Genomic DNA, 24,490 nt, shown 5'->3' with positions numbered 1-24,490 from the left:
TTCAATTTTGGCAACTGCAAAACATAATAAGCTGTACATTGGTATCCGATCTATCCGCTTGTCTATAAACAGAAATATACAATATTTCTTTTGTTCTTTCCTATCCCGTGGTCACACTGACGTGTTATGTTGCATGTTAGCGAAGCCGGTTATTGGAAATCGTAGCGTTGTTAATAAGGTAAACAAAATGTAAAATAATTAAAATGCAATGATAAAAGGATGCCCTGTGACTTATGATACTTGGCACAGCATAGTCAAATATATTGTCAGTATACGCATAAACATAAAAAACATTTTTAAAAATCTAACAGTAACAGACACGCAACATATACTAGTACCAGATTTCACTTTTACGTGTTAAGTACCATGTATGTGCCGTTTTTGTCACTTCTGCGGCGTTTTGGCGTTCGTTGGCGCCGGTTACTATTCACGGTGCGTTGGCAGTATGTGGTGTCAGTCGCCAACATACTGCCAACACAGTCTAGTGAGATACCTTCTTACGGCATGTTACAAATTACTAATTGTCCAAACTTAGTGAGGTGCTGGAGACAGCCTATGAATCTATTCCCTCTGTATCTTAGGTGAGGAGAGATCCAATGAAAGGTTACCAGAGGACGGCCAGACATCGGCTTCGGAACCAGATCGTGACGATGACAAGGAGGGGAGTGGAAACATTTCTGCAGGAGACAAGAGTGCGGTTTCATATTCTGGTGAATAAAATTCCTCGTATTATATAGAAATGCATTATGATCAGTGACATTACGACAAGGCCTATATACGACAAGAACGTTATGTGTGTTAACCTCACATACCTTGAGAAGTTGTTGATTAATCCTTCTGATATTTTGTAGGTTTGAAGGGTCGAGTTTGTTACTCGGTCTCCCTGCAGCTTTGGCGGTACTGCAGCATAACTTCTAGTTTTGATATGTCGTCTTCTCGACCTTCTATGATCTTAAATTGATTTTATATCATTTTTTGCTATTTTTACAGTTGACCAGCTCAGTGTTACTGTTATTGTTTTACATTGTGTTCCTGCGATTTTTTTTTACTTTTAGATAAAGCTATTCTTGATGTTGATGATGATAATAAAATTAGAAATGCCCATTCCATTCTTCAACAATTATGACTTAGGAACCACGTAAGTTTTCTAGGCCTTATGATTAATAAGATTTGTTTTTCGTTCAGCATCTTACAATAGCACAATCAGCCAGTTGAAGTATCCAACCGGTGAAGACGCCTTGGCCTGGGATGGCTGCATCCAAGTTTTCTTCAAGACTGATGAAGACACGACAAGGTCCATCCAGCAGAGCTGGCCAAGTAACTTACTGGTTAAGCACCTCATCAGGGACAGGTTTTTCCACTCTTACTTGTGTGAATACTGGAAACAGTATCAAAGCTTTCCTGGTACCTTAGCAGCTTTTGTAGAATTTGTCACCGAAGTATCTACACGTCAGTCCTCTTTCCAAACTGGCATTAATGAGGAAGAATTCGAGTCTGCCTATGAAAGTGCCTGCCATTTGTTGGGGAAAATAGCCTATGAGAACGAATCAAATAACAATCAGTGCCTTGTGCATCAAGGCCAACTGGAGTGGGATGATGTTCCGCACTCAAGTTTTGGGCTGTTGCAACCGTCATCCCGTGAACATGGCTCTTTTCAGTTTGTTCACGACACCATACGGCAATTCCTCATTGCAAAATGGCTGGTACACATGGTTCTAGCAGGTACAGAGGGAATGCAACAGCTGAGAGATTTTGTAAAGAAATCAGCTGCTCTTCCTCTCAGCTGTTACTGTGTTGCCTATTTGCTGGGCCAATCAGACAGCCATAGAGACCATCTGCTTCAGTTTGTGAACTTGCTCATTCAGTCAGGTGCAGAACATGGGACATTCTATCACACATTACATGTGGTAACTACAACTGTGGAATCAAAACAAGTAGATTTATTTACTTCTATCGTCGAATCCTTGTTCCCAGAGAAAACGCTTGACTTGTTTTCTCTCCCGGAAATCACATTTCACGGGCTCCACTGCCTGACAATTTTAATGTCTAAGACCACTGTAATTAGAGACATAAAGCTCCCAACTATGATTGCATATAAGAATCTTCTCAAACTGTATCCCTTTAACAAACGCGGAGTTGCCAAAAACATCCGTCATTCCGATCACATACGCTGTTTAAGTTATCTGCCTTTATTCCAAGCTGATTCAAGATATACTGATAACTTGAACTTGCACTTCAAAAGAACTGACAAAGCCTTACAGGTTGATGACATACAGAAGTACCTTCTGAACTGTCCCTCACTGAAAACGCTCAGCGTACAAAAGACAGAAACAAACATGACAGCTTTTTCAGATATCGTACCATATCTTTTATTCACTCCAGCTCTCAGCACATTAGTTGTTCGTGGTGCATGGTTCACGGAGACTGTAAAACGAAATGCAATGTCCATGTCAAGAAGATGTATGGCATCATGTAGAAACTTGAAGATTCTAAAACTTAGTCACGACCACGTAAGGAAAGTAAGATTTACCTGCCCGGATTCTGGATTACTCCTACTTCAGCTCCCTAACTTGGAGGAAGTAAGTCTCAGTCACAATGCAATCAGTGATGAGACAATACCGGACCTTGCGAAAGGTCTTGGTTCATGTAAAAGGCTGAAAAAAGTAAACCTCAGCTATAACAAACTGTCTGACAAGGGAGACTTCTTACCTCCCCTCCCCAACTTGGAGGAGATAGATCTCAGTCACAATGACATTAGTGATGAGGCAGTGCCTGGTCTTGTTGAAGGTCTTGCTTCATGCCAAAACCTGGAGAAAATTGATCTCAGTTGGAACAGATTGTCTGTTAGAAAATATATCTTACCCCCTCTTCCTAACCTGAAGGAGATAGATCTCAGTCACAATGTCATTAGTGACGAGGCCGTGTCTGGTCTGTCTAAAGGTCTCAGTTCATGTCAGAAACTGAAGAAAGTAGACCTCAGTTGTAACAAGTTGTCGGACAGGGGAGACTTCTTACCTCCTCTCCCCAACTTGGAGGAGATAGATCTCAGCAACAATGCCATTAGCGATGAGGCAGTGTCTGGTCTTGCTGAAGGTCTTTGTTTTTCACTTTATCTCAAGAAGCTTAACCTCAGTCATAACAAGCTGTCTCACAGAATAGAGTTCTTACCTACCCTCCCCAACTTGGAGGAGATAGATCTCAGTCACAATGCTATTAGTGACGAGACAGTACCTGGCCTTGCTAAAGGTCTTATGTCATGTCAGTACCTGAAGAAAGTTAACCTTGGTCATAACAAAATGTTTGAACGGGGCGACTTCTTACCTCCCCTCCCCAACTTGGAGGAGATAGATCTCAGTTACAATTCCATTACTGATGAGGCAGTGCCTGGTCTTGCTGAAGGCCTTGGTTCATGTCAGAACCTTAAGAAGGTGAACCTTAGTTATAACAAGTTATCTGACAGGGGAGACTTCTTACCTCCACTTTCCAATCTGGAGAAGATAGATCTAAGTCATAACTATATTAGTGATGTTGCAGTGCCTGGTCTTGCTAAAGGTTTTCTTTCATGTCAGAGTCTGAAGAAGGTCGACCTTAGCTTTAACAAGTTGTCTGACAAGGGAGACTTCTTACTTTCACTCCCCAACCTTAAGGAAATAGACCTCAGTGGCAATAACATTAGTGATCGGGCAGTACCTGATCTTGCTGAAGGTCTTGCTTCATGCCAGAATCTAGAGAAGTTGAACCTTAGCCATAACAAGTTGTCTGACAGGGGAGACTTCTTACCTCCCCTCCCCAACTTGGAGGAGATAGATCTCAGTCACAATGCCATTAGTGATGAGGCAGTTTCTGGGCTTACTGAAGGCCTTCGGTCCTGTCAGAATCTGAAGAAGGTGAACCTTGGACATAATAAGGTGTCCAACTGGGCAGACGTTTTGTCAGTCCTCTCCATTAAGAATGAGAGCAATCTTGGTCTCATTAGCATCGCATTGGCACGTAATGAGGAAACGCTTGGCCGCACCAAAGGACTCTGTACGGGTCAAAACATGAAAAAGATGAATCTTAGTTATAACAAGTTGTCTTACAGGGAAGATTTCTTACCTCCCCTCGCCAACTTGGAGGAAATAGATCTTAGTTGCAATGCCATTAGTGATGAGGCCGTGTCTGGTCTTGCTGAGGGTCTTGGTTCATGTCAGAACCTAAAGAAGGTGAACCTTAGTCATAACAAGTTGTCTGACCGGGGTGATTTCTTACCTCCACTTCCCAAATTGGAGGAGATGGATCTCAGTAACAATGACATCAGTGATGAGGCAGTGCCTGGTCTTACTAAAGTTCTTTGTGCATGTCAAAATCTGAAGAAAGTGGACCTTAGTCATAATAAGTTGTCTGACAGGGGAGATTTCTTACCTTCCCTCCCCTACTTGGAGGAGATAGATCTCAGTCACAATGCCATTAGTGATAAGGCAGTGCCTGGTCTTGCCAAAGGTTTTGGTTCATGTCGGAATCTGAAGAAGGTGGACCTTAGTCATAACAAGTTGTCTGAAAGAGGAGACTTCTTATCTCCCCTCGCCCTCGAGGAGATAGATCTCAGTCATAATTCTATTAACGACAAGGCAGTGCCTGGTCTTGTTAAAGGTCTTGCTACATGTCAAGGCTTAAGAACAGTCCATCTCACCAATAATCAGATCTCTAATAAGGGAGCATTGATGATGTTGCAACAGGAAAGTCGCAGAAAAATACAGTTTTATGTTTTGGGAAACAACGTAAGTCGTGACCTTACATCTCTCATCTCAGGCAGACAGGATACCGACAACGTAGGGAAACTTGACCTCGTATCTGGAGAATACGTTTGGAGCGACGTGACTCCACTGTCTATTACTGCCATCCATCTCCTACTGCAGTTCCTCCCACAGCTGCCTAACCTGCAGGAGTTAGCGCTTTGTGTCAGCTGTCAGGGGGAGGAGGAAGCTGAACACATCAGTCAGCTGTATGGAGTGCAGCATCTTTTAAAGAAGCTGAAGCTGAAAGAGTGGTCACTGGACAACATCATAAAACTATTTTCTCAGTTGATACGGAAATTGCCTCTTTTAGAAGAGATAGATCTTAGTCGCGATGATATCAATGATGAGGCGGTGCCTGGTCTTGCTGAATGTCTTGCGTCTAGTCAGAATCTTAAGAGAGTCAACCTGAGCGATAACAAACTGTACGATGTCGGAAAACTGTTACAAACATTTATCATACTTCCCACCCTGACCCATGTGAGCATTGAATATAATTCAATCAGCGACGAGTCCCTCCCCGCCATAGCTGCATGGCTGAAGGTTAGGACAGCTATGGATAAAGTCGGCCTGTGTGGTAACTGCTTCAGTGCTGAAGGAGTTAGAGATTTTGTAAGAACCATGAAGGGCGAGGCTTATCAAAATGGCAGACTCCTGTATAGGGATGATGTACAGGATGAAGCGCAGCAGTGGAAGAGGTTGAGGAGAGAGACAGGCTGGATATGCGTGAAAATCAGACAACTGACTGTTACGATTGACCATAGAGGTTCCAGATTAAACAATGCAAAGTAAATGTCGCCCAAAGTTGACTTTCTGCTCTCAATTGTTTACGCAAGAAATATCGATGAACAAAGACAGACAAGATGGCTAAGCACTCAAGGTGCGTCAATTTATATCAGCGTTGCCATAAAAAAAAAAAGAACCTGCTCTCAGTTGTTCCCCTTATGCTTTCCATCACACTAAAGGCAAACTGTCCTGAATATCCTTCCAATATGCTTTTGTTCATTAAGCTACTAGGACGACCGTTGAAACTACAGGTTAATGACAGTCACTAGAACATTGTAAATATCTAACCTTTTTTTTAATATTTCAACTTGATGAATATGTTTCCTTTGTAAATATGTAAACTCTGTGACTGTGTAAATGTTATAAATATGTAAGTTATTTGAGAACTATAAGTTTATCTATGCAAATCAGACTGAACCAGCATGGCAGTCGTACATATGTTACAAGTGAATGTGTTACCTTTGTATATGTGTAACTTTTGTAATCATATAACTTTTGTACACACGTAAATATTTTACATAATTATGTAAACATTGTTTCTGTTTCGAGTTAATTGTGCCAAAAAAAACTTACATGCTGGACTTATTACATGTTTTATAAGCTGAACATACTGCATAGTTTTTTAAGGTGTTGTTTCAAACTGTAGTCAGTCAAAAGCAAGTGCTGTCTGTGCCAAGTTTAAGCTGAGAATATGCATACTTGGCGTGCTCCTACTACAATGATATTCGTTCCACTTTTAACAAGTCAACTTAATCTTGATCAAGACTTGAAAGTCTATTGTTCAAAGTGCTTTGTACGTTACCATTGATTGTAGTTGGCGTTTGTAAAGGTCTATATCATTGTGTAAGATTTGGTAGAAGATGTATCCATTGCAAGTATCATCGCAATAGATTCAAAGTTCACCATTTGACTTCTGACGTGACCTCCGTGAACGAACGAATAAACACATGGATGAAGTGAAAATACAGCTGTGATTATTTAAAAAGAAGTGTCCTTATATTTACTTATATATAACAATGTTTACTTCAAGACGATTAAGTATACCTTTCTTCATTACAACCTTGATTATTAAATAATACTTTTATCTATGTTATTATTATATACTACAGCATATCATTATACAAGATCGCAGCGTAAATCGTGAGTTTGAAAAGAACACATCATATTTTGATTCTCTAGGCTGGATACATTCAATCTATACAAAAACTGTCATTCTGCCGAATATAGACAGTTCAAGATGCACTGGCCTGAATATAATCGATTACATGTGTGTGTATGTTTTGTACAGAATTGAAACAAATATTTGTTTAACGACAAATGTGTGCTTTACGTGGTTTTATTGATTGACAAGAATATAAGTCCTTTTCTTTCCATCAGTATAATAGACGAAAAATAATATCAAAGCACTTTCCAGTTCTTCCTCCTCAAGTCACATATATCGCACGACAGGTTTGCGACAGCTAGGAACCTTTTTTACGACATTTAGAATATGCGGTGCAAACAGAACGAACAATCCCTCAGATCACACGGAATAATTCTCTTAAATATTGACTTCACTGTCAATAATTTGTGTGTTATTTAGGGTGGCAAAGGCATTAAAATCTTCAATTATTCGAGCCCGTTTTGGGGAACTTTTTTGACAGATGTAACTTCATTCAATATCATCAAAATAATGAGGTCTTTAGGTGAACTTTGTGAGATATGTGGAAATAGAACATTCAGGACGATGAATAGACAAGGACATTCTGACAAGGACATTTGACCTTTGTCGAAATTAGCAAATAGTGATGGCAGACACTCCTTCACCTCTATAGCTTTGCCGGTACGTAGGTCCATACGCACAGAGACACAACTAAAACTGAGTTCACTACCTTGGGGTGACGTAATCACTAAACCATGTTGATACGAGTGTCACCTGTAAAAGAGGCGGATTGCTGGCAGACTGCCAGAATTGCACACTCAGGTATTTGTCGCTACAGGGGTCAAAGGTATCGTTGTTCCACCTGCGGTAAGGTCAGGTCAACAAAGCTGGGACTTTCCACTAGGTGTCAAAATGGCGGAGAACCTGTAGGTCATGTAACTGTTGCGGTGCTTTTGAAGGATTTATGGCCACCAAACGGACCAACCCGGTAAGTTGACCCTTCTTTAAGTATCGTAGATAGCATTTGGATCGTTTCTGGATTAACATCGAACGCCACAGCGCCTCGTTTCGTACCCTGCAGTTGCCACGTCAATTTTCGACCTGCGTTTGACGATTTATAGTATATTCGAATTCGTTGAGTGACACCCCTGACCTGTCTACATGAACAGATCGAGTTTATATCTAAAAAAAAGATAATTACAGAGAGTCGTATTCTACTGAAAAATCGATATATATGTCCTAGTAGATTTTAGTAATGTCTTATTCTTATTTTGTGCACTGTTATATGAGACCAGGTCGGTTGTTTGTGCTGATCAGAGTTAGGGTTTGCGTACATGTCATTGAAAAAAGTACAACGGTCACCTCAAAGCGTCTGTCGTAAGTTTTAAATGCAATATGAAGGTCGAGGGAGCAGGTCTTTTCGTTTCAAGTAGGTGGCTTCGGCCGGAACAACAGGAGATAGTTTACACCCTACATGAAACGGTTGCCGCTCATGACTATCTCTTGTACCGTCGTCGTTGGCCGATTTGTGTAGTTATTCTCTATTGATGAGGACAAATAGTGCATGATATACTAATAAAAAGACAGGATCTGCCACGGTATTGGCGTCTCTTTACTGACAAATTTATCTGGCCTGACGACAAGTGCCACAAAGAACGATTCGGTGTTGACTAGTATCGGCTTTTTTATGTATTTTTCGTATAATTATTGTATTTTTTAAATCTTTATATCGTTTTCTTAATGGTCATGTCTTTGGGTTCTGCCTAAGTTGCCATTTAAGGTCTGTGCATCTGTGGTTCGGATTGGCTTGGATTTCGCAGCCCTTCACTAAAACTTAAAAGTCAGCAAACAAAACAAGAAGGCGGCTGGGGAGGGGGGCTTAATTACTTCCGGGTTACCAGAAAAGGGGATTCCCCATGCTGGGGACTTCCAGTGACGCCATCTTGATATAAAATATGTTGCTTTGTGGGGTGGTAAGTGGGAAGGGCAACCTGTAAAGGTGTTTACATACCAAGGATCCGGGCAAACAACGTTGACATAAATTTTGTAACTATGTTAACTGAAGCAAAATATTTTTTCACCTAGATAGATATTCTGTATCACGTGCATTCCTTATTCAGAGATACATATTGGTGTAGGGTGATGTGTCAAAAAAAAACTTTTCCAGGTGAACTATGTTGTAGGTCATGTTTTTTTCAGGCCCTGTTGAATCCCATGTGACACCGTGCGGCCTGCTATCTCATCATGGGTGAGGAAGGACAAGGAAGTGATGCAGGTCATGATCTTTGCAATGTTCATAACAACGTTATCTTTATTATTCATTTTCAATGTGACATTAATTGGTGGCAAGACAAGAAGTACTAACGCATTTTACTAGTGAGAGGCTACAGACAAGTAGTATTGATTGGTTGGCAATTGTTTAAACATGCTGAATTTCATACTTGTTATTAAAACCTTTGAACATAATAAACAAATAAAACTAACACAATACAGATCGATCAAATTACATACTCGGCAATAAGAAATCATTGCCTGAATCCCAGACTATGCTGCAAATATGAAACAATAGATAATCGATTCATGACAGACTTTCAATTCAACATTCCAGTTGACGTCGAGAAATATTTCGACAAAGTTATGAAGAAAGTAAGCCACAAGTGGGACGACCTGGCCCGGGAGCTGGGGTTCGACCGAAACGAGATCAAAGGAATCGCCACCACAGAAGCCAGCCCTGACCACAGGTGCCGAGAGGTGCTGGATCGGTGGAGAAACAGGGAGGGAAGTGGAGCTACTCTACAGGTTCTGATGCAGGCTCTCATCAACATTGGTGAACGGCTGACTGCGGAGAGCTTAGAAGGTGTGTTAAACTGTGTTATCTTTGTTTAAATACAGTGTTATCACAACGTCCTGGTCTTAGACAGATTGCACTGCTATTGTCATGATATACACCCGTGTCAAATACGTCCTGTTTTGCGAATAGTGATAACAAAATCATAGACATCTTTGTCGTGGCACTGGCATCTTCGTTCATTCATTACTTGATTTTCCCGGTCCTGTGCCATTTTATGAAAATATGAGTAATATTGCTCATGAGTCTTTGTCTCATCTCAACATTTCTTAGGCAACAAACCCAGAAAGAAAAGGAAAAGAAAACGGAAAAAGAAAGCAGAGCAGATCCAGGAAGAAGACTCATCAGAGGAGTCATCTCTGGTGGGGAGTGACGCTCACGCTGGTAAGGTTGGCGTTATGAGATTTGTCATCTTTGTTAACTGTGAACTCAGTGTTTATTTTGATAAATGCATCTGTATATATTCTGTGACTGCTGAAGTCATCGTATGTCGCATAACGTAAGGCACTGATTCCCACTTTTCCAGGACCTGCCCCCAGCCGCACGTATTTCCCACCTGTTGCCAAAGCTGTTGCGTCCTGTTGGGTAAAGTTTGCAGAAGATCAGCTGGGCCTCACAGCACAGGACATACACGCCATCCAACTCAGACAACCTTACAGCAAACAGCACCAGGCGCTCCAGGCCCTGGAGCTGTGGAGGGACAGGCGCGGCAGGAAGGCCTGCAGGGTCAAGCTGGCACAAGCGCTCAGGAGGGGAGGGTTTCGACATACTGCAGGTGGGCAAAGTGAGATGTTTTTATTCATGATTTATTCAAACTCAAAATTGTAATGCTGTTTTTTTAACCTTGATAACAAGTCTCGAGAACTGAACTAGATTTTAAATAGAACATGTGTACACTAACCTCGTACTAATTTGCCCACGTGGCTACAATGGAATAGTTCATAATCATTTTTGATTAATACTTTGAATTGTCAATTGATCTTGAAAGGGAAATGAGAGTGAACCCAATTTTGCTGTTTCTACCAACAGACGAGCTTGGCAAGTACAAAGGTCAAGACATCACTACCAATGAGCTCAGCACAGAAGAGCCTGCATGCATTCCTGTCCACAACCTACAATGGAAAGGTATTTTGCTCGCTTTTCCCACCATACCCTTTGGAGGAATTATTGAAAGACATTACAGCAATATTATTATAATATTAGAAATCAGGCATATTTATATAGATTTCCAAACCAATGCAACAGGACACATGTGCAACCATTTCATGTCATATGATATCTTTATTCAAAAGTTTCATTGTGTTTGTTAAATGATGCTTCTTTTGTTGTAACAGTGCACCCTCATAAGAAGAGGAAGACACAAGATTCATGCGGATGTTCAGTTCAGTTAAAACAGGAATCAAAACAGTCCAACCATGTAGCATGTGCCGGTAAGTTATACGCTTGACTTTTGTTCGACATACTCTGTAAATACACACTTTGTAATATGCTATGTAATGGCATCAACTATGACATCAACTAAACAATAATCTTTTGTTCTTTTTTTCCAGTAGAGAAACATGTAAAAGGCAATTTGAGAAATGTCAGGAAAGGATTAATGCCTCATTTTGTCATCATAGAATCAAATGGCACGGACACAGTGGTTCGGGGAAAAGAAGTCAACGGCGACAGAACACCGTATCCGAATGGGTGGAATGGCAATGGCTGTGACACAAACTCGACACCGTCATGGTCAAGTCAGCACTATGGAGCATCGAGTGTAACTAGTGGGGAAGAATCAGAGCCTGACAAAGGTGCGGTTCAGATGTTTATAAAAAAGATACTCTGTAATCCGTATTACTAAGTTGCCCATCATTGCTGCATGTCCTCTGCCAAGATAACGTGATTGTTGTGAGATTTGTACATTCGACACTATGCTTCTCCAACTAACCATGGTGTCTCCGATGTTGCAATTGTTTATTGTCTGTAGTACATCCTTCAACACAACAATCAAATTCCGAACTGGAACGAAGACGACAGGATAGAAAGAGGAAGCAAAGGAGAAAGCCGGGTAAACGGAGTATAGCTGCAGGACACCGAAAAAGGATAAAACCTGACCCTGAGACAAGGAGGACGTTTGCGTCCATAAAAGGTACACCACTGATTAAGATAGGTACACTTCAAATATGTCAAAGCATTGATAAAACCTCCTTGCTCAAAGTTGGTATGTAAATTATCTTTTGTTACAAACTTTCCATAAACAGATGTTAGTTTTTGAAATATACATAAAGGCTCGTATGTTTTGTACTGAACAAACTATATTCTATCCATTTCACAGGAATGTCACAGAATATGCATGTGTACAAAACAATGTTACATGCAAAAAAGAAATCACTGAATAGAATAGAATAAAATAAAATAGAATGGAAAACGATGCTCACTGTGTTAGTCTTTTTAACTTTTTAAAAGATATTACTTTGATATTGTTTTACTTTACAGATGAACCTGGCATGAGTGATTTGTTGACAGCCAAACATGACCGCCATCCTGACCTGCCTGTGCCTAATGTTTTACCTGATGACAAAAGCACCATTTATCACACTGTTGTTGAGAATGCTGAGAAAGTTTTTGACAAAAAAACTGTTCAGGACTATCGTGAATTTAAGAAATGCGTAAAATCACTGAAGGAAATTGCTTCAGCTGTGCCTGATGATGATGATGATAAGCATAAACCAAAGCTTACGTCTGGGGCAAAATTAAAAATAAAGAAAAGAGTTAATGATAAGATTGCAGAAGTAGCTCAGGTAATTTTCAGAGGCAGAATACTTGATCTGGAAAACAGACAAGCTTATCACAAAATGGCGAAGTGCTTCAAACAATTCAAAGCTGCACTTAGAAAAGCAGAGGCAGGTTGTGTGTTTTGCCATCTTGACTTCTCCGATGTCGGCTGCTATGACACATTTTGGCGAAGCTACAGTGACGGGAGCCTGTCCGACACCCTGACCCGGGAACTGATCACAGACGACATGAGGGCAGCAGAGGGAGGAGCAGACTTGTACATACATGTCCGAGTCTTGGACTCTGCTACAGAGGACGGAGACTTCTCAGATCAGGGTAAGTCATCTTTTCACAGGACATCATCGGTCTAACCTTTTTAATACATCACCCCTCTTTAGAAATAAGCACTTCTTTCAGGTATTACTCACATTTTATACATGGTACTATTGGCATTTTATTGTGGTATAATCATGTAAAGACATTTGACTTTCATGATTATGATTATACACGTACCCTTCCCCAGACCAAAGTATTCCATATTTTGATGTGACATCATCTTTCTAGCATTTTATTACAATATTCCTCTCAGAGAAGCCTGGAACAGTTGTCAACCTATGAAACGAATTGTATTCGATGCTTTTACATCGAAATGAAATTATTGCAGCTTTCTGATATTGCGTACACGTGGTTTTGCTCAAAACGAAATTTGACTTAACACATGCATGATTTTACAAAAGATGATCGATGATGTTAATAAGAGAAATGCCAATGGTTCTCCACTCTTCCCCAGACCCGAGTGGCACAGCAGGCCGAGGCCCCCCACATCCTGGTCCATCTCGGGAACATTCAGGACAGGGTCCTCCTGCACCATGCAACAGTAACCATGGTGACGACACGTCTCCTGGTTACCATGGTGATGACACAGGTGGGCGGCAGGTGTCAGGTGGTGATGACGTCATACATGTAAAGCAGGAGCCAGCTGAGCAGGTGCCGTCCTGCTGCATGATGGGAACAGTAAAATCAGGTAAGCACTATTTAGAAATTATTTTGATGATCTTTGAAGCTATAAAATGTGCTAAAAAAACATCAACATTTAGACATAATACTACAGTAACTTTGTCTTGTCTAATGACACTCCTGTCCGTTAGGGAATGACACATACATGTGTAATTTGTGCATGTGGCAATTCATATTTGATATTAGATTTGACTATTTTAACTTCTCTATTCTATGATACAGAAATGAGCACCGATGGAGTGGAAGTGAAGGAGGAATCAGGTATATAATCATGTCTAATTTGAATCGAACAAAAAAAGTATAGTAGGACAGTTTCATCGATAGTAGCTAACTGTATTATGCGTGCTTTACAGCCGATATATTCGAACCAAAGTAAAAGTCACAAATATGCAGTTATGGTTAAAATGCACCCAAAATGATGATAATCTTTAATATTATTATATTGTTAATAACGTCCCTAGACACTTATATCAGGTATCTAAGCGTTCCCAGCTTGTGAACAATGGTCATACATATCTTTCCTGCATGGCTTACAGAGCTAGACAGACAGTTTGCCGCCATTGCTGACTGTCTGGGCTCCATGTGGGAGCGGCTGGCTTCAGCTCTCGGCTTCAACACCGACTACATCCGGGACCTGACAGCCAGACTGCCCCCCTCCCTCCGTCCTCATCAGCTGATCTGTAATTGGATGGAGAGGAACGTTGGTGACGTCACGCTGGAACAGCTGGCGCAGGCCCTAAGGGATGCTGGGATACACGAGGTCGCAGGTAAATCAAATCTTTTTCTCCAAAGTTGATATTCTACTGTATCACCGTGGCTATATTAACTTCATAGAGTATTTCAGAAAACAATAGACTACGTGTTCTTTGCATTTTCACATGGACAATTGTATTTACTATCATTTTCTGTAATTTTCATTTATATTCATTTATGTTTTCATTCATTCCCTTTATATAGACGCCGCAGATTCTGGTCAGCTGTTTCAGACAGGAGCGGATTGTGAGGCGGCAAAAGGGAAGGCAGACAGTGACATGGATACAGGCAGGGCTGATGGTAAGTGTTATAGCGCAGTGGTTAACAATCCCACTTTTGCATTACATGGTGTGGAGCATTATTCAACGTTTGTAACTGTAACTGTTATGTATAATGTAGTGAGGTAGCATATGGTAATGTGTATGTGGCATCGACACTGGGATCAGAAGGCATGTATATCAACTGCGTAAATTGGTCTTGATCCTAGGCGAGGACAGTTCCAATGACAGGGAGACTTCAGCGTTGACATCGGATGGTAGCCATGGCAACATGGAGGGAGGACCCATGTCTGAGGAAGAAGAGAGCAGATCTTCGAATTCTGGTGAATATAACTATGATAAATATAAATATAATAAATCTATGTGTCACTCTGCAGAGGTTAAGTTAGAGCACAGCATTTATAATATCAAATAAATAAGTTCTAAAGACGTGATTGGTTTAAAAAAATATCTAGTTGTGTGCAATGAAAGTTTTAGAAACTTTTCTCCAGATCATCTGAAATATACGATTCTTGCTAAAACCCAACGCGTGAGGTCACTTTGGCATGGAATGACATCATATTCTTCATACTAAAGTTACCTGTTTCTGGTTTCTACCTGTTTAATCTCTTGTACTCAAATGTATTGAATTCAAACTAGATTATTGTTGTTTTTTTAATGTTCAGTCAAATTGTCCGTCTTTTGGGGCCATAGTGCCTGACAATAAACAGATACTTCACTTGTTGTTGTTGGCTCAATGTTTGTATAGGAGAGGACCAACCCAATGAAAGGTCACCCGACGACACTGACCGAGAGGCGTCGGCATCTGGGTCAGGTGGTCGCCATAGCAACATGGATGGAGGGGCCATTTCTCAGGAGGATGGGACAACATCTCTAGATTCTGGTAAATGGAACCATCAACTATATTAGCATTTTAATAGTCATTTCTTCATCAATTCATTCTAAAGCCACACTAGATTCCATTAGTACATATCAAGGTTGACCATTGTACGTAGTTCTGCTTCTGCTGTCTTGTAGAGCCATTGTCTTTTAGAAAGTTTAGAATTTCTCTCTATAATCTTAAATGTAATTTCTTTTCAGCAGCACACATCGACACAGTCAGCCATTCCGTGTATCCAACCGGTGAAGACGCCTTGGCTTGGAATGACTGTCTCCAGGACTTCTTCAAGACCGATGAAGACACGACAAGAGTAATCCAGCAGAGCTGGCCAAGTAACTTACTGGTTAAGCACCTCATCAGGGACAGGTTTTTCCACTCTTACTTGTGTGAATACTGGAAAAAGTACCAAAGCTTTCCATGTACCGTAGCAGCTTTTGTAGAATTTGTTACTAAGATGTCTGTAAAGCATCTCTGTAATGAAAATGAGGTCAATGATGAACATTTCAAGTCTGTGTATGAAAACATCTGCATTGTGGTGGGCAAAGCTACTTTTGAAAATCACACCAATCACAATTCAATGTATGTTTACAAAAGCCAATTAGAGTGGAGTGACATTCAACAGTCAGGCTTTGGTTGGTTAAAACCGGTTGATTCTAGTGAAGCAAAGGATGCCTTCCAGTTCGTACATGACAGCATACGGCAGTACTTCATGGCAGTGTGGGTAGCACACACAGTCAGAACCCAGACTGACTGTACAGAACTCCTGAGAGTTTGTGCTGAGAAGTCAGCCCACCTGCCCATCACCTGTTACAGCCTTGCTCACCTCCTGGGCATGGCAGACTCTCCTCCAACATACCTGTCACAGTTTGTAACATTTCTCATGCAACAGTTGGGGGGATCTGACGATCACCTACTCTCAGTAGTAAAAACTACAGCAGAATCGAACCAACTGGGCACTTTGTCATCTTCCATTGAGAAGTTATTTCCTAACAAAACCCTAGACTTGTCTGCTCTCCCTGAAATCTCCCATCATGGCCTCCACTGCCTGACACAATTCATCAAGAGTACAACATTTATCCAAACAATAAGGCTTCCAGCAAATATAAGTATCAGAAATGTACTGAAACAGTATCCCTTTGGACGAAAACCCGTATCAAACGTTGGTCATGCCAATCAAGTCAAATTACTCAGTTATCTGCCTCTCTTTGAATGTATGCCAGATACATCTACAGACAAAGGTAGTTTTATTAAAGAATGCAAGTTTGCCCAAAATGACAAAAATATTGATGCTGAAACCATTCACCGGTATTTGCAATTCGCTTTCTCCATACAAAAGATGACTATCAGGTTAAGATCATACTCTAATGGTGCCCTCAGTAACCTGTCAAAATCACTGTTATTTACTCCAAACGTCGCCAACTTGGTCATTGCAGTGATATCCGCGAGCAATAGCGAAGTTGCAGAGGCCATAAACATTTTGAAATGCCTTCACAAACTCGAAAATGTAGAATTTGCTGAATGCTGGTGTACTGATGAGTGTGTTTTGTCAGTGGTTTTTGCAACATTTACTTTACAGTGTAAAACCCCCTGCGATACCTGGCCAGGAATTCTATCCTTTCGCCCGTTTGACATCAAACGGTTAACTGTTCAAGGTAGGTACCCCCCAGGATCCATGAGAAGAGTCAATGGAATACCTGACATGGCCGCTGAAAACCTTGTGTCGTATTTCCAAAGTCTGCAATCCCTAGTTGAATTAAAATTTGATTTCCTACCTAACACCAACACCTCCGCTTGGTCGATATTATTTCAAGGTCTGGCATCTCTACCCGTTGAGAATACAGAGACTGGGAAGTTCCCTCCGCTTGAGCTATTGTGTTGCACCAACTCTGAGTTGATAAGTAAGAATATCAAAGCTCTTGTCGGGCAATTACAGACTTTTCAAAACATAAGGGAGATAGATCTCAGTCACAATGCCATTAGTGACGAGGCAGTGTCTGATCTTGCTGAGGGTCTTGGTTCATGTCAGAAGCTAAAGAGGGTAGACCTTAGCCATAACAAGTTGTCTGACAAGGGAGACTTTTTGCCACCCCTCCCCAACTTGGAGGAGATAGATCTAAGCCACAATGTCATTAGTGATGAGGCAGTGTCTGGTATTGTTAAAGGTGTTGGCTCATGTCAAAACCTAAATCATGTCAATCTTGAATATAACAAGATCTCCAACAAGGGAGCATTATTGTTGTTGCTGCTGCTACAGGATCAATGCAAACAGATTCAGGTGGAGATTTCTGGGAACAACATCAGTGACAATCTTCTTATCTCTAACAGACAAAATGCTCTCCAGGACTTCGAGGGGATAGATCTCAGTCACAATGCCATTAGTGACGAGGTAGTGCCTGCTCTTGCTGAAGGTCTTGCTTCTTGTCAGAACCTGAAGAAGGTGAACCTTAGTTATAACAAGTTGTCTGATAGGGGAGACTTCTTACCTCCCCTCCCCGACTTGGAGGAGATAGATCTCAGTCACAATGCCGTTAGTGATGAGGCAGTGTCTGGTCTTGCTAAGAGTCTTGGTTCATGTCAGAATCTGAAGAAGGTGAACCTTAGCCATAACAACTTGTCTGACAGGGGTGACTTCCTACCTCCCCTCCCCAATTTGGAGGAGATAGATCTCAGCCACAATGCCATCAGTGATGAGGCAGTGCCTGGTCTTGCTGAAGGTCTTGGTTCATGTCAGAAGCTGAAGAAGGTGAACCTTAGTCATAACAAGTTGTCTGACAGGGCAGGCTTCTTACCTCCCCTCCCTAACTTGGAGGAGATAGATCTCAGTCACAATGTAATTAGTGATGAGGCAGTGCCTGGTCTTGCTGAAGGTCTTGGTTCATGTCAGAACCTGAAGAAGGTGAACCTTAGCAGTAACAAGTTGTCTGACAGGGGAGACTTCTTACCTCCCCTCCCCAATTTGGAGGAGATAGATCTCAGCCACAATGCCATTAGTGACGAGGCCGTGCCTGGTCTTGCTCAAGGTCTTGGTTCATGTCAGAACATGAAGAAGGTGAACCTTAGTAATAACCAGTTGTCTGATAGGGGAGACTTCTTACCTCCCCTCCCCAACTTGGAGGAGATAGATCTCAGTCACAATGCCATTAGTGATGCGGCAGTTCCTAGTCTTGCCAAAGGTCTTGGTTCGTGTCAGAATCTGAAGACGGTAGATCTTAAATACAACAAGTTGTCTGATGTTGGGGAACTGATAGAAGCTTTTATCAAACTTCCCTTCCTGGACAATATACATATTGCTAACAATGCCATCCTCGATGAGTCCCTCTCCAACATAGCTGCATGGCTGAAGGTTAGAACAGATGTGGAGCGAGTCTACTTGTACGACAATAGCTTCAGTGCTGAAGGGGTCAGAGATTTTGTGAGAACCATTAAGGGAAAGGCTTACAGTGGTTACACACTCCTGTATGACGGCAGCCTGGCTGATGAGGGCAAGCTTGAGGAATCCGATGGGGAGGATATACGAAAGGAGGAACAGCAGTGGGACAGGCTGTGGATGGAGACAGGTTGGATAGGTGTGGAAGTCAGACAACTTACAGTTCAGATTACCCACAGAGGTCCTACCGAGATAGATCTTCACGACAGGGGCTTTAGTGACGTTGCAGTGCCTAGTCTTGTTGAAAGTCTTTGTTCATGTCAGAACCTGAAGAAATTGAACCTTAGTCATAACAAGTTGTCTGACACGGGAGACTTCTTACCTCCCCTCCCCAACTTGGAGGAGATCGATCTCAATCACAATACCATTAGTGATGAGGCAGTGCCTGGTCTTGCGGAAGGTCTTGGTTCATGTCAGAACTTGAAAAAGGTGAATCTTAGTCATAACAAGTTGTCTGACAGGGGAGACTTCTTACCTTCCCTTCCGAACTTGGAGGAGATAGATCTCAGTCACAATGCCATTAGTGATGAGGCTGCAGTGCCTGGTCTTGTTGAAGGTTTGGGTTCATGTCAGAACCTGAGAAAGTTGAACCTCAGAGGTAACAAGTTGTCTGACAGGGGAGACTTCTTACCTCCCCTCCCCAACTTGGAGGAGATAGATCTCAGTCACAATTCCATTAATAATGAGGCAGTGCCTGATCTTGCTCAAGATTTAGGTAATTATCAAACTTTAAAAAAGGTTAACCTTAGTCTTAACATGTTTTCTGACGTTAGAGCAGTAGTTGCATCATTCACTAACCTTCCCAACCTCACCCATGTAAATCTTGAGTATAATTCCATCAGTGACGAGTCCCTCCCCACCATAGCTGCATGGCTGAAAGTTAGGACGACTGTGGAGGACGTCAGGTTGTTTTACAACAGGTTCAGCGCCGAAGGAGTCAGAGATTTTGTGAGAACCATGAAAGGCAAAGTTTACATGGATAACAGACCCCTGTATGACGGCAGACAGGTTCAGAATGTAGAAGAGGAGGAACAGCAGTGGGAGAATTTGAGGAGCGAGACAGCCTTAACAGTTATAAGGGTAGGGGGACTGAGCATTAGGATTAATCACAGAGGTCCCAGCGCAAATGGTAAACATCAGGTGTGCTAACCTATGTCCTTTGACAGCTCCTTGTCAACCCTCTTTATTGTTCGGTACGCCAATAATCAAATTCATAGATCCTAGAGAGAAGCAAAAGCATCCGTTTTAGGGATGAAGGAGGCAAAACAGGCTTGTAACATATCAACGACTCTCAACCTCTAGTCATAACACTCTAACTTTGAAAATCTGGACTTCAGAGTGAGGAACACCTGACGTCAGAGATACATCTCGAGTAGCCTCAAATCTTAAACCTAGGCCTTCTATTGTAGGCCTTAATCTAGATAGCTTTGTTTGGGAGCTTTCTGGAGTTACAACCATTTTTTCCACAAAAGGAAGTCCATGTAAACACAACAATCTTCTTGTTGTCTTTATAGCCTCTGTGAATTTCGAATGCTCAAATCATTTCTCCTCCTACAAGAACTGATCTTAACGTAAATCATTGTTATTAGTTAAGCATTTATGAAGACGTTTGCTGTTATTAGGTAATAGCGTTAAACTGCTACAGAATCCCTCTCGAGACTGACGGATGCCTACCCTGCGAAGTGCTACTTAAGAAATAGCATGGTTTGGTCAAACTAAATACATCCCTGAATAGGCTGTACTCCTAGTCTTGTAAATGAACTGTACATAATTAAGTTGTAGTTAAAGATGTGTGTCATTGAAATGCATAATATATTACCTTATATTACATCATCATCATATGTACATGTGTACGGAAAGTAAATACATATTTTTATACCTACTTGTGTGTGTTTTGTGTGATTGTACTGACGTACCAGAATTAAACTTTATTCTATCAACCACTTCAACAGAAGGACAATGAAAGCAAAACACGTTACAAGTCTCCTTCCTTAAGTCATCAACACATGTCGTACAACAGGTACAACGACAGCAAGTTACGACAATCTTATGACAGTTGTGATTGTGCCGTAAGGATGTACCATACAGTCGTCAAATGGAATTAATCACCAAGGGATTTTAACTCCGCCTTAATCAATTCAACAACTGGCTCCTCCTGGCGCCCAACGGCATATTGCACCGCTAAGTGATGAAATCACCTTACAGAACAGAATGTTATCTATTGATGATGTCGCGATTGTTTGATGTCCTGTAAAATAATTTGTTTCACAAGATGAAATTGAAATTTGGATGCCCTAGCTAGCCCTTCGAAGAGGAACATTATGCGGGAAATGACTCGACCACTTATATCATGCAATTCATGATCCAACATCTCTATTGTTTCTTCAGGGAAATGATCTTAAATGGTCACATTTTAGAAATCAGAGCTACATACGTCTCAAATCATAAATCTCTGTGATTTCCCTATTCCCGAAAAGTCGAAAAAGTTGGCATGAGTGACTCTGCAGATTAGGCACTAATAGTTACATATATATCAAGGTCCTTGCATATATACTCTCGGTCTATCTCGTTAAATTCATGTGAAAATATACAAGCCGTCATATGTTATCACTGCAATAACATGTACTAGCCATTAGACTTCAACACTGTAAAGACAGGTATGAAATCCTTTCACACACATTTAGATTGGCCTCTAATTCACGTGACTTAATCAGCCGCTTTTAATTAACATAACATGTTAAATATTTTCAAATATAGCTTTACCAGTACCCGATTCAAAAAACCCAAGTCAGCTTTGTGCTGCACGTGTTATCACGCCAGGAGTTTACCTTTGAATCCGCAGGGATTGTACCGGTGGGAAAGATTACCCCTCACTAGCTCCCAGAATAATGCACTGTACTCGTGACCTTGTATTTCCGGAAAGACAGTCCCACCAACTTCCAAGCACAAAGTGAAACCTTTTGCACCACCCACCACTACCTCTTATTTTCCAATGAGTCCTCTTTTCAATCCTGCGAACCCACATTTGCCAGCTATGTGTTTCCTCACGACCAGAGGGCGTTCTGTAGGGGCCCTTCAGGGTTCTATTTCAGCTACACCTTCGATCTCTGATCCTCGACCAACCCCCTGTCTGGTGTCTTCTCTGTTGAAATCTTTTGATATATATACTGTATACAGAAAATAAATCAAACCAAATAGCTAGTTGATGACCCCTATCTCACTTAATGTCCACTTGGTTATTGTATCATTATCATCATAATTGTACTTTCACACATGTATTTTTGCAATTAGCCTTCGGGCATGAGTTTGCAATTATTATTATAAAGATTATTTTAATAATGAACCATAACTCTTTTCATGGAAGCTCATCTGTGCCGGTAGAAATCATGGTAAATAATTATAGCTTTACTATATAAAGGGTCTAGGTGAAGTCATTCTCCTACGCAAAGGCGAAACAGAGTCGTCAGAGGGACTCCATCAGGAATAAATGAGTGACGGTACTCTGCTATAGGAGAATGGGTGAAGTTTACCCGGGCTGTGAAGTCTAGCCCTGTTCTTTAGATAATCCCTTTGATGCTATAAACATCTCTCGAGAGCTGCCGTAACACTAGTTAAATAATACTTTAATTCCATCTATACCGCTGGATAATACACATGAGAGTATCAGACGTTTAGCTAGAAGTCACCCGACTCCGTTCATCAGTGGAAAAAGAAGTCTGATGACTTCTGAAACGACTAATGGTCTCTTTTGTATTGCTCAGTGGTGTAGATTAAATCAAACGTAGTTAACCTGTTTAGAAATAGCCAACACTAGTATTAGATTATAATATTGTTTCTGACTGTCCATAGTCACTATGTGTATACCATGTACATGTACTTGCAATTAGCCCTCGGGCACGAACTTGCAAATAAACTTCTTATCAATAAATTCTTGGGTGAAAAATCTTCACATACTTAACACTGACCAAATAGCATCACAGTGACCCCCACACCGTGAAGATGTATTGCGAAAAACGTCATCAATGGAAGTACGAAATTTTACTGCAGTACGTGCTGTAATGTAAGGGTGGCGCTTTACTCTCGTCCCCTGAGTTGTGACGCACATGAGGAACCTGGGTACGAGATCAATGCGGAAGTTCACCAGAAAGTGCAGCCCCGCGGAACAAAGTGGTGACCGAAAAGATATCCAGGTAAGGGATTGATTTGCGACAACAACACATTTATATGTGCAAATGACAAGTCTAAGTGTTTCTTGAATGAGAAAACAGGTCTACTTCCAGCTGTTCTTACTTGCTAGTACATTTTTACTAGAAGTTTATGTCCACCTGTTGTTGCCGTACCGTTATAGCCAGGTGTGTTACACAGGTGTTACACAGGTAGGTGTATTATCAGACATGTCGGTCTTTGATTCTGCCACACTATTTTAGAAAAGAAAATGCTATCACCTTGTATTACCGGTAGATATCCAACTTCGTGTTGGAGAGAAGTGTATTTGACCTCTGATTTGAACAACAACAGTATGTGCACCGTTAGACCAGTGTCATAGCTTTCGTCACCTGTGTATTTAAGCAGCGTGAATGAATCCAAGATGGTCATGCAGCAAGTCTTATCAAGCCTAGTGACTGTGACTGTAGATTATTCGTGGGTTTTTGACGACTTTTCGGTTGTCAGTCTGCTTCGGATGTGCAGAAATAATAATTTACTGTCGCCAAAAAACAACAGCCCCAAAATGGCGGACACCTTGGGCGCACCTGAAAAGGGGATTCCCCTAATGTAGGTACTTCCCAGTGACGCCATCCGATTAAGTATAGCGGTGCTTTCATGCATCACGTTTTATTACGCCATGTAATTGTGTCTGTAGGTTTTTTATATTAAGTTTTTGACGAATTTCGGTAGTCAAAAATAGTCCTTATTTACTGTCGCTAGGTAACTTGCCACAAATGGCGGACACTCGGCTCACCTGGTAAGGGGATTCCCCGTGACGTCATCCCGACAAAGTATGGGGGTTCTTTCAAACCTGCGCTTGGCGCCTTCTGTGCACCCCAGACGATCAGACGTTGTTACACACAATAGATATTATATGATAAATCCATGTATATATATATATATATATATATATATATATATATATATATATGGACATTTTTATCAAGGATGGACGCTTAAAAAGTATGTCCTATCTTGAAACGAGATTTTTTATGTTTCAGGTTTTTGTTCTCCTAGATCCCACATGACACCGCGGTAACTCATCATGGCTGAGGAAGAACATGGCGGTCAATCTGGTGAGCTTTGGAATATTGTTCAGTCTAAACTTCAATTTGACGAAATCTTGATCTTTCTGACTACAGGAAGATGACATGTTGTTTCAGTCCTCAGTTTGTTGTGGACCTGTTACGTGATAACATTGAAAGAAACGTCATGGACAATCTCGTCTATATTGCGATAACATCCTCTCACATAAGTTCTAGTTGACGTGTGGCGCAGGTTATATTACACTGAACGACCTGTTACCTGTTATATGACAACTTCGAAAAAAGACTAAATGAACAATTTTGTCCTTACCTTTGTTCCAGTTGACGTACGGGAATGTTTCGAAAAAGTCATCGCCGAAGTCAGTCACAAGTGGGATGACCTGGCCCGGAAGCTGGGGTTCAAAGAGAACGACATAAAGGGAATTGAGACATTGAAGCCAGATCAAGACCGCAGGTGCCGAGAGGTGCTGCACAGGTGGAGAAACAGGGATGGAAGTGGCGCTACTCTACAGGTTCTGAAGCAGGCACTCATCGACATCGGTGAACGGCTGACAGCAGAGAGTTTAGAAGGTGTGTTAA

The 24,490-nt window shown here is 41.3% G+C and overlaps 4 protein-coding genes across 4 annotated transcripts in view; all 4 read left to right on the top strand.

Annotated features, from left to right (window-relative positions):
- The window catches only part of LOC118408380, a 30,541-nt gene extending 24,977 nt beyond the window's left edge, over window positions 1-5,564 (top strand). The window contains exons 17-19 of the mRNA XM_035809145.1: window positions 582-692; window positions 1,186-1,317; window positions 2,635-5,564. Of these exons, the coding sequence (XP_035665038.1) occupies window positions 582-692; window positions 1,186-1,317; window positions 2,635-5,564 (3,173 nt within the window). The remainder of the gene's footprint in view (window positions 1-581; window positions 693-1,185; window positions 1,318-2,634) is intronic.
- A 2,044-nt stretch (window positions 5,565-7,608) lies between these two features.
- Window positions 7,609-10,543, top strand: LOC118408379. The gene is made up of 6 exons (XM_035809144.1): window positions 7,609-7,687; window positions 8,899-8,974; window positions 9,308-9,556; window positions 9,821-9,931; window positions 10,074-10,322; window positions 10,536-10,543. Exons 2-6 carry the CDS (start codon window positions 8,944-8,946, stop codon window positions 10,541-10,543), a joined length of 648 nt encoding a protein of 215 aa, XP_035665037.1. The 5' UTR covers window positions 7,609-7,687; window positions 8,899-8,943.
- Window positions 10,544-11,523: 980 nt separating this feature from the next.
- Window positions 11,524-13,590, top strand: LOC118408378. The gene is made up of 4 exons (XM_035809143.1): window positions 11,524-11,678; window positions 12,026-12,640; window positions 13,095-13,328; window positions 13,544-13,590. Exons 2-4 carry the CDS (start codon window positions 12,037-12,039, stop codon window positions 13,588-13,590), a joined length of 885 nt encoding a protein of 294 aa, XP_035665036.1. The 5' UTR covers window positions 11,524-11,678; window positions 12,026-12,036.
- A 1,033-nt stretch (window positions 13,591-14,623) lies between these two features.
- On the top strand, window positions 14,624-20,035 carry LOC118408377 (leucine-rich repeat protein soc-2 homolog). The gene is made up of 8 exons (XM_035809142.1): window positions 14,624-14,675; window positions 15,101-15,235; window positions 15,433-15,598; window positions 15,890-16,100; window positions 17,166-17,956; window positions 18,377-18,789; window positions 19,525-19,739; window positions 19,997-20,035. Exons 1-8 carry the CDS (start codon window positions 14,624-14,626, stop codon window positions 20,033-20,035), a joined length of 2,022 nt encoding a protein of 673 aa, XP_035665035.1.
- The last annotated feature ends 4,455 nt before the right edge of the window (window positions 20,036-24,490 follow it).

Source organism: Branchiostoma floridae, unplaced genomic scaffold (assembly GCF_000003815.2).
Source record: "Branchiostoma floridae strain S238N-H82 unplaced genomic scaffold, Bfl_VNyyK Sc7u5tJ_1578, whole genome shotgun sequence".
Classification (NCBI taxonomy): Eukaryota; Metazoa; Chordata; class Leptocardii; order Amphioxiformes; family Branchiostomatidae; genus Branchiostoma; species Branchiostoma floridae.
This window is presented reverse-complemented; position numbering and strand designations above follow the sequence as displayed.

What these genes read in the sequence shown, in the direction of transcription:
- LOC118408379 (XM_035809144.1), top strand. Translation starts at nt 8,944, where the DNA reads ATGGGTGAGGAAGGACAAGGAAGTGATGCAG. An exon ending in AGGACAAGGAAGTGATGCAG is followed by an intron (nt 8,975 to 9,307) that starts GTCATGATCTTT and finishes TCAACATTCCAG; the next exon opens with TTGACGTCGAGAAATATTTC. An exon ending in GACTGCGGAGAGCTTAGAAG is followed by an intron (nt 9,557 to 9,820) that starts GTGTGTTAAACT and finishes AACATTTCTTAG; the next exon opens with GCAACAAACCCAGAAAGAAA.
- LOC118408377 (XM_035809142.1), top strand. Translation starts at nt 14,624, where the DNA reads ATGGAGGGAGGACCCATGTCTGAGGAAGAAGAGAGCAGATCTTCGAAT. An exon ending in AAGCACCTCATCAGGGACAG is followed by an intron (nt 15,599 to 15,889) that starts GTTTTTCCACTC and finishes GGTTGATTCTAG; the next exon opens with TGAAGCAAAGGATGCCTTCC. An exon ending in CAACATACCTGTCACAGTTT is followed by an intron (nt 16,101 to 17,165) that starts GTAACATTTCTC and finishes GGGCAATTACAG; the next exon opens with ACTTTTCAAAACATAAGGGA.
- LOC118408378 (XM_035809143.1), top strand. Translation starts at nt 12,037, where the DNA reads ATGAGTGATTTGTTGACAGCCAAACATGACCGCCATCCTGACCTGCCT. An exon ending in CGGAGACTTCTCAGATCAGG is followed by an intron (nt 12,641 to 13,094) that starts GTAAGTCATCTT and finishes ACTCTTCCCCAG; the next exon opens with ACCCGAGTGGCACAGCAGGC. An exon ending in GATGGGAACAGTAAAATCAG is followed by an intron (nt 13,329 to 13,543) that starts GTAAGCACTATT and finishes TCTATGATACAG; the next exon opens with AAATGAGCACCGATGGAGTG.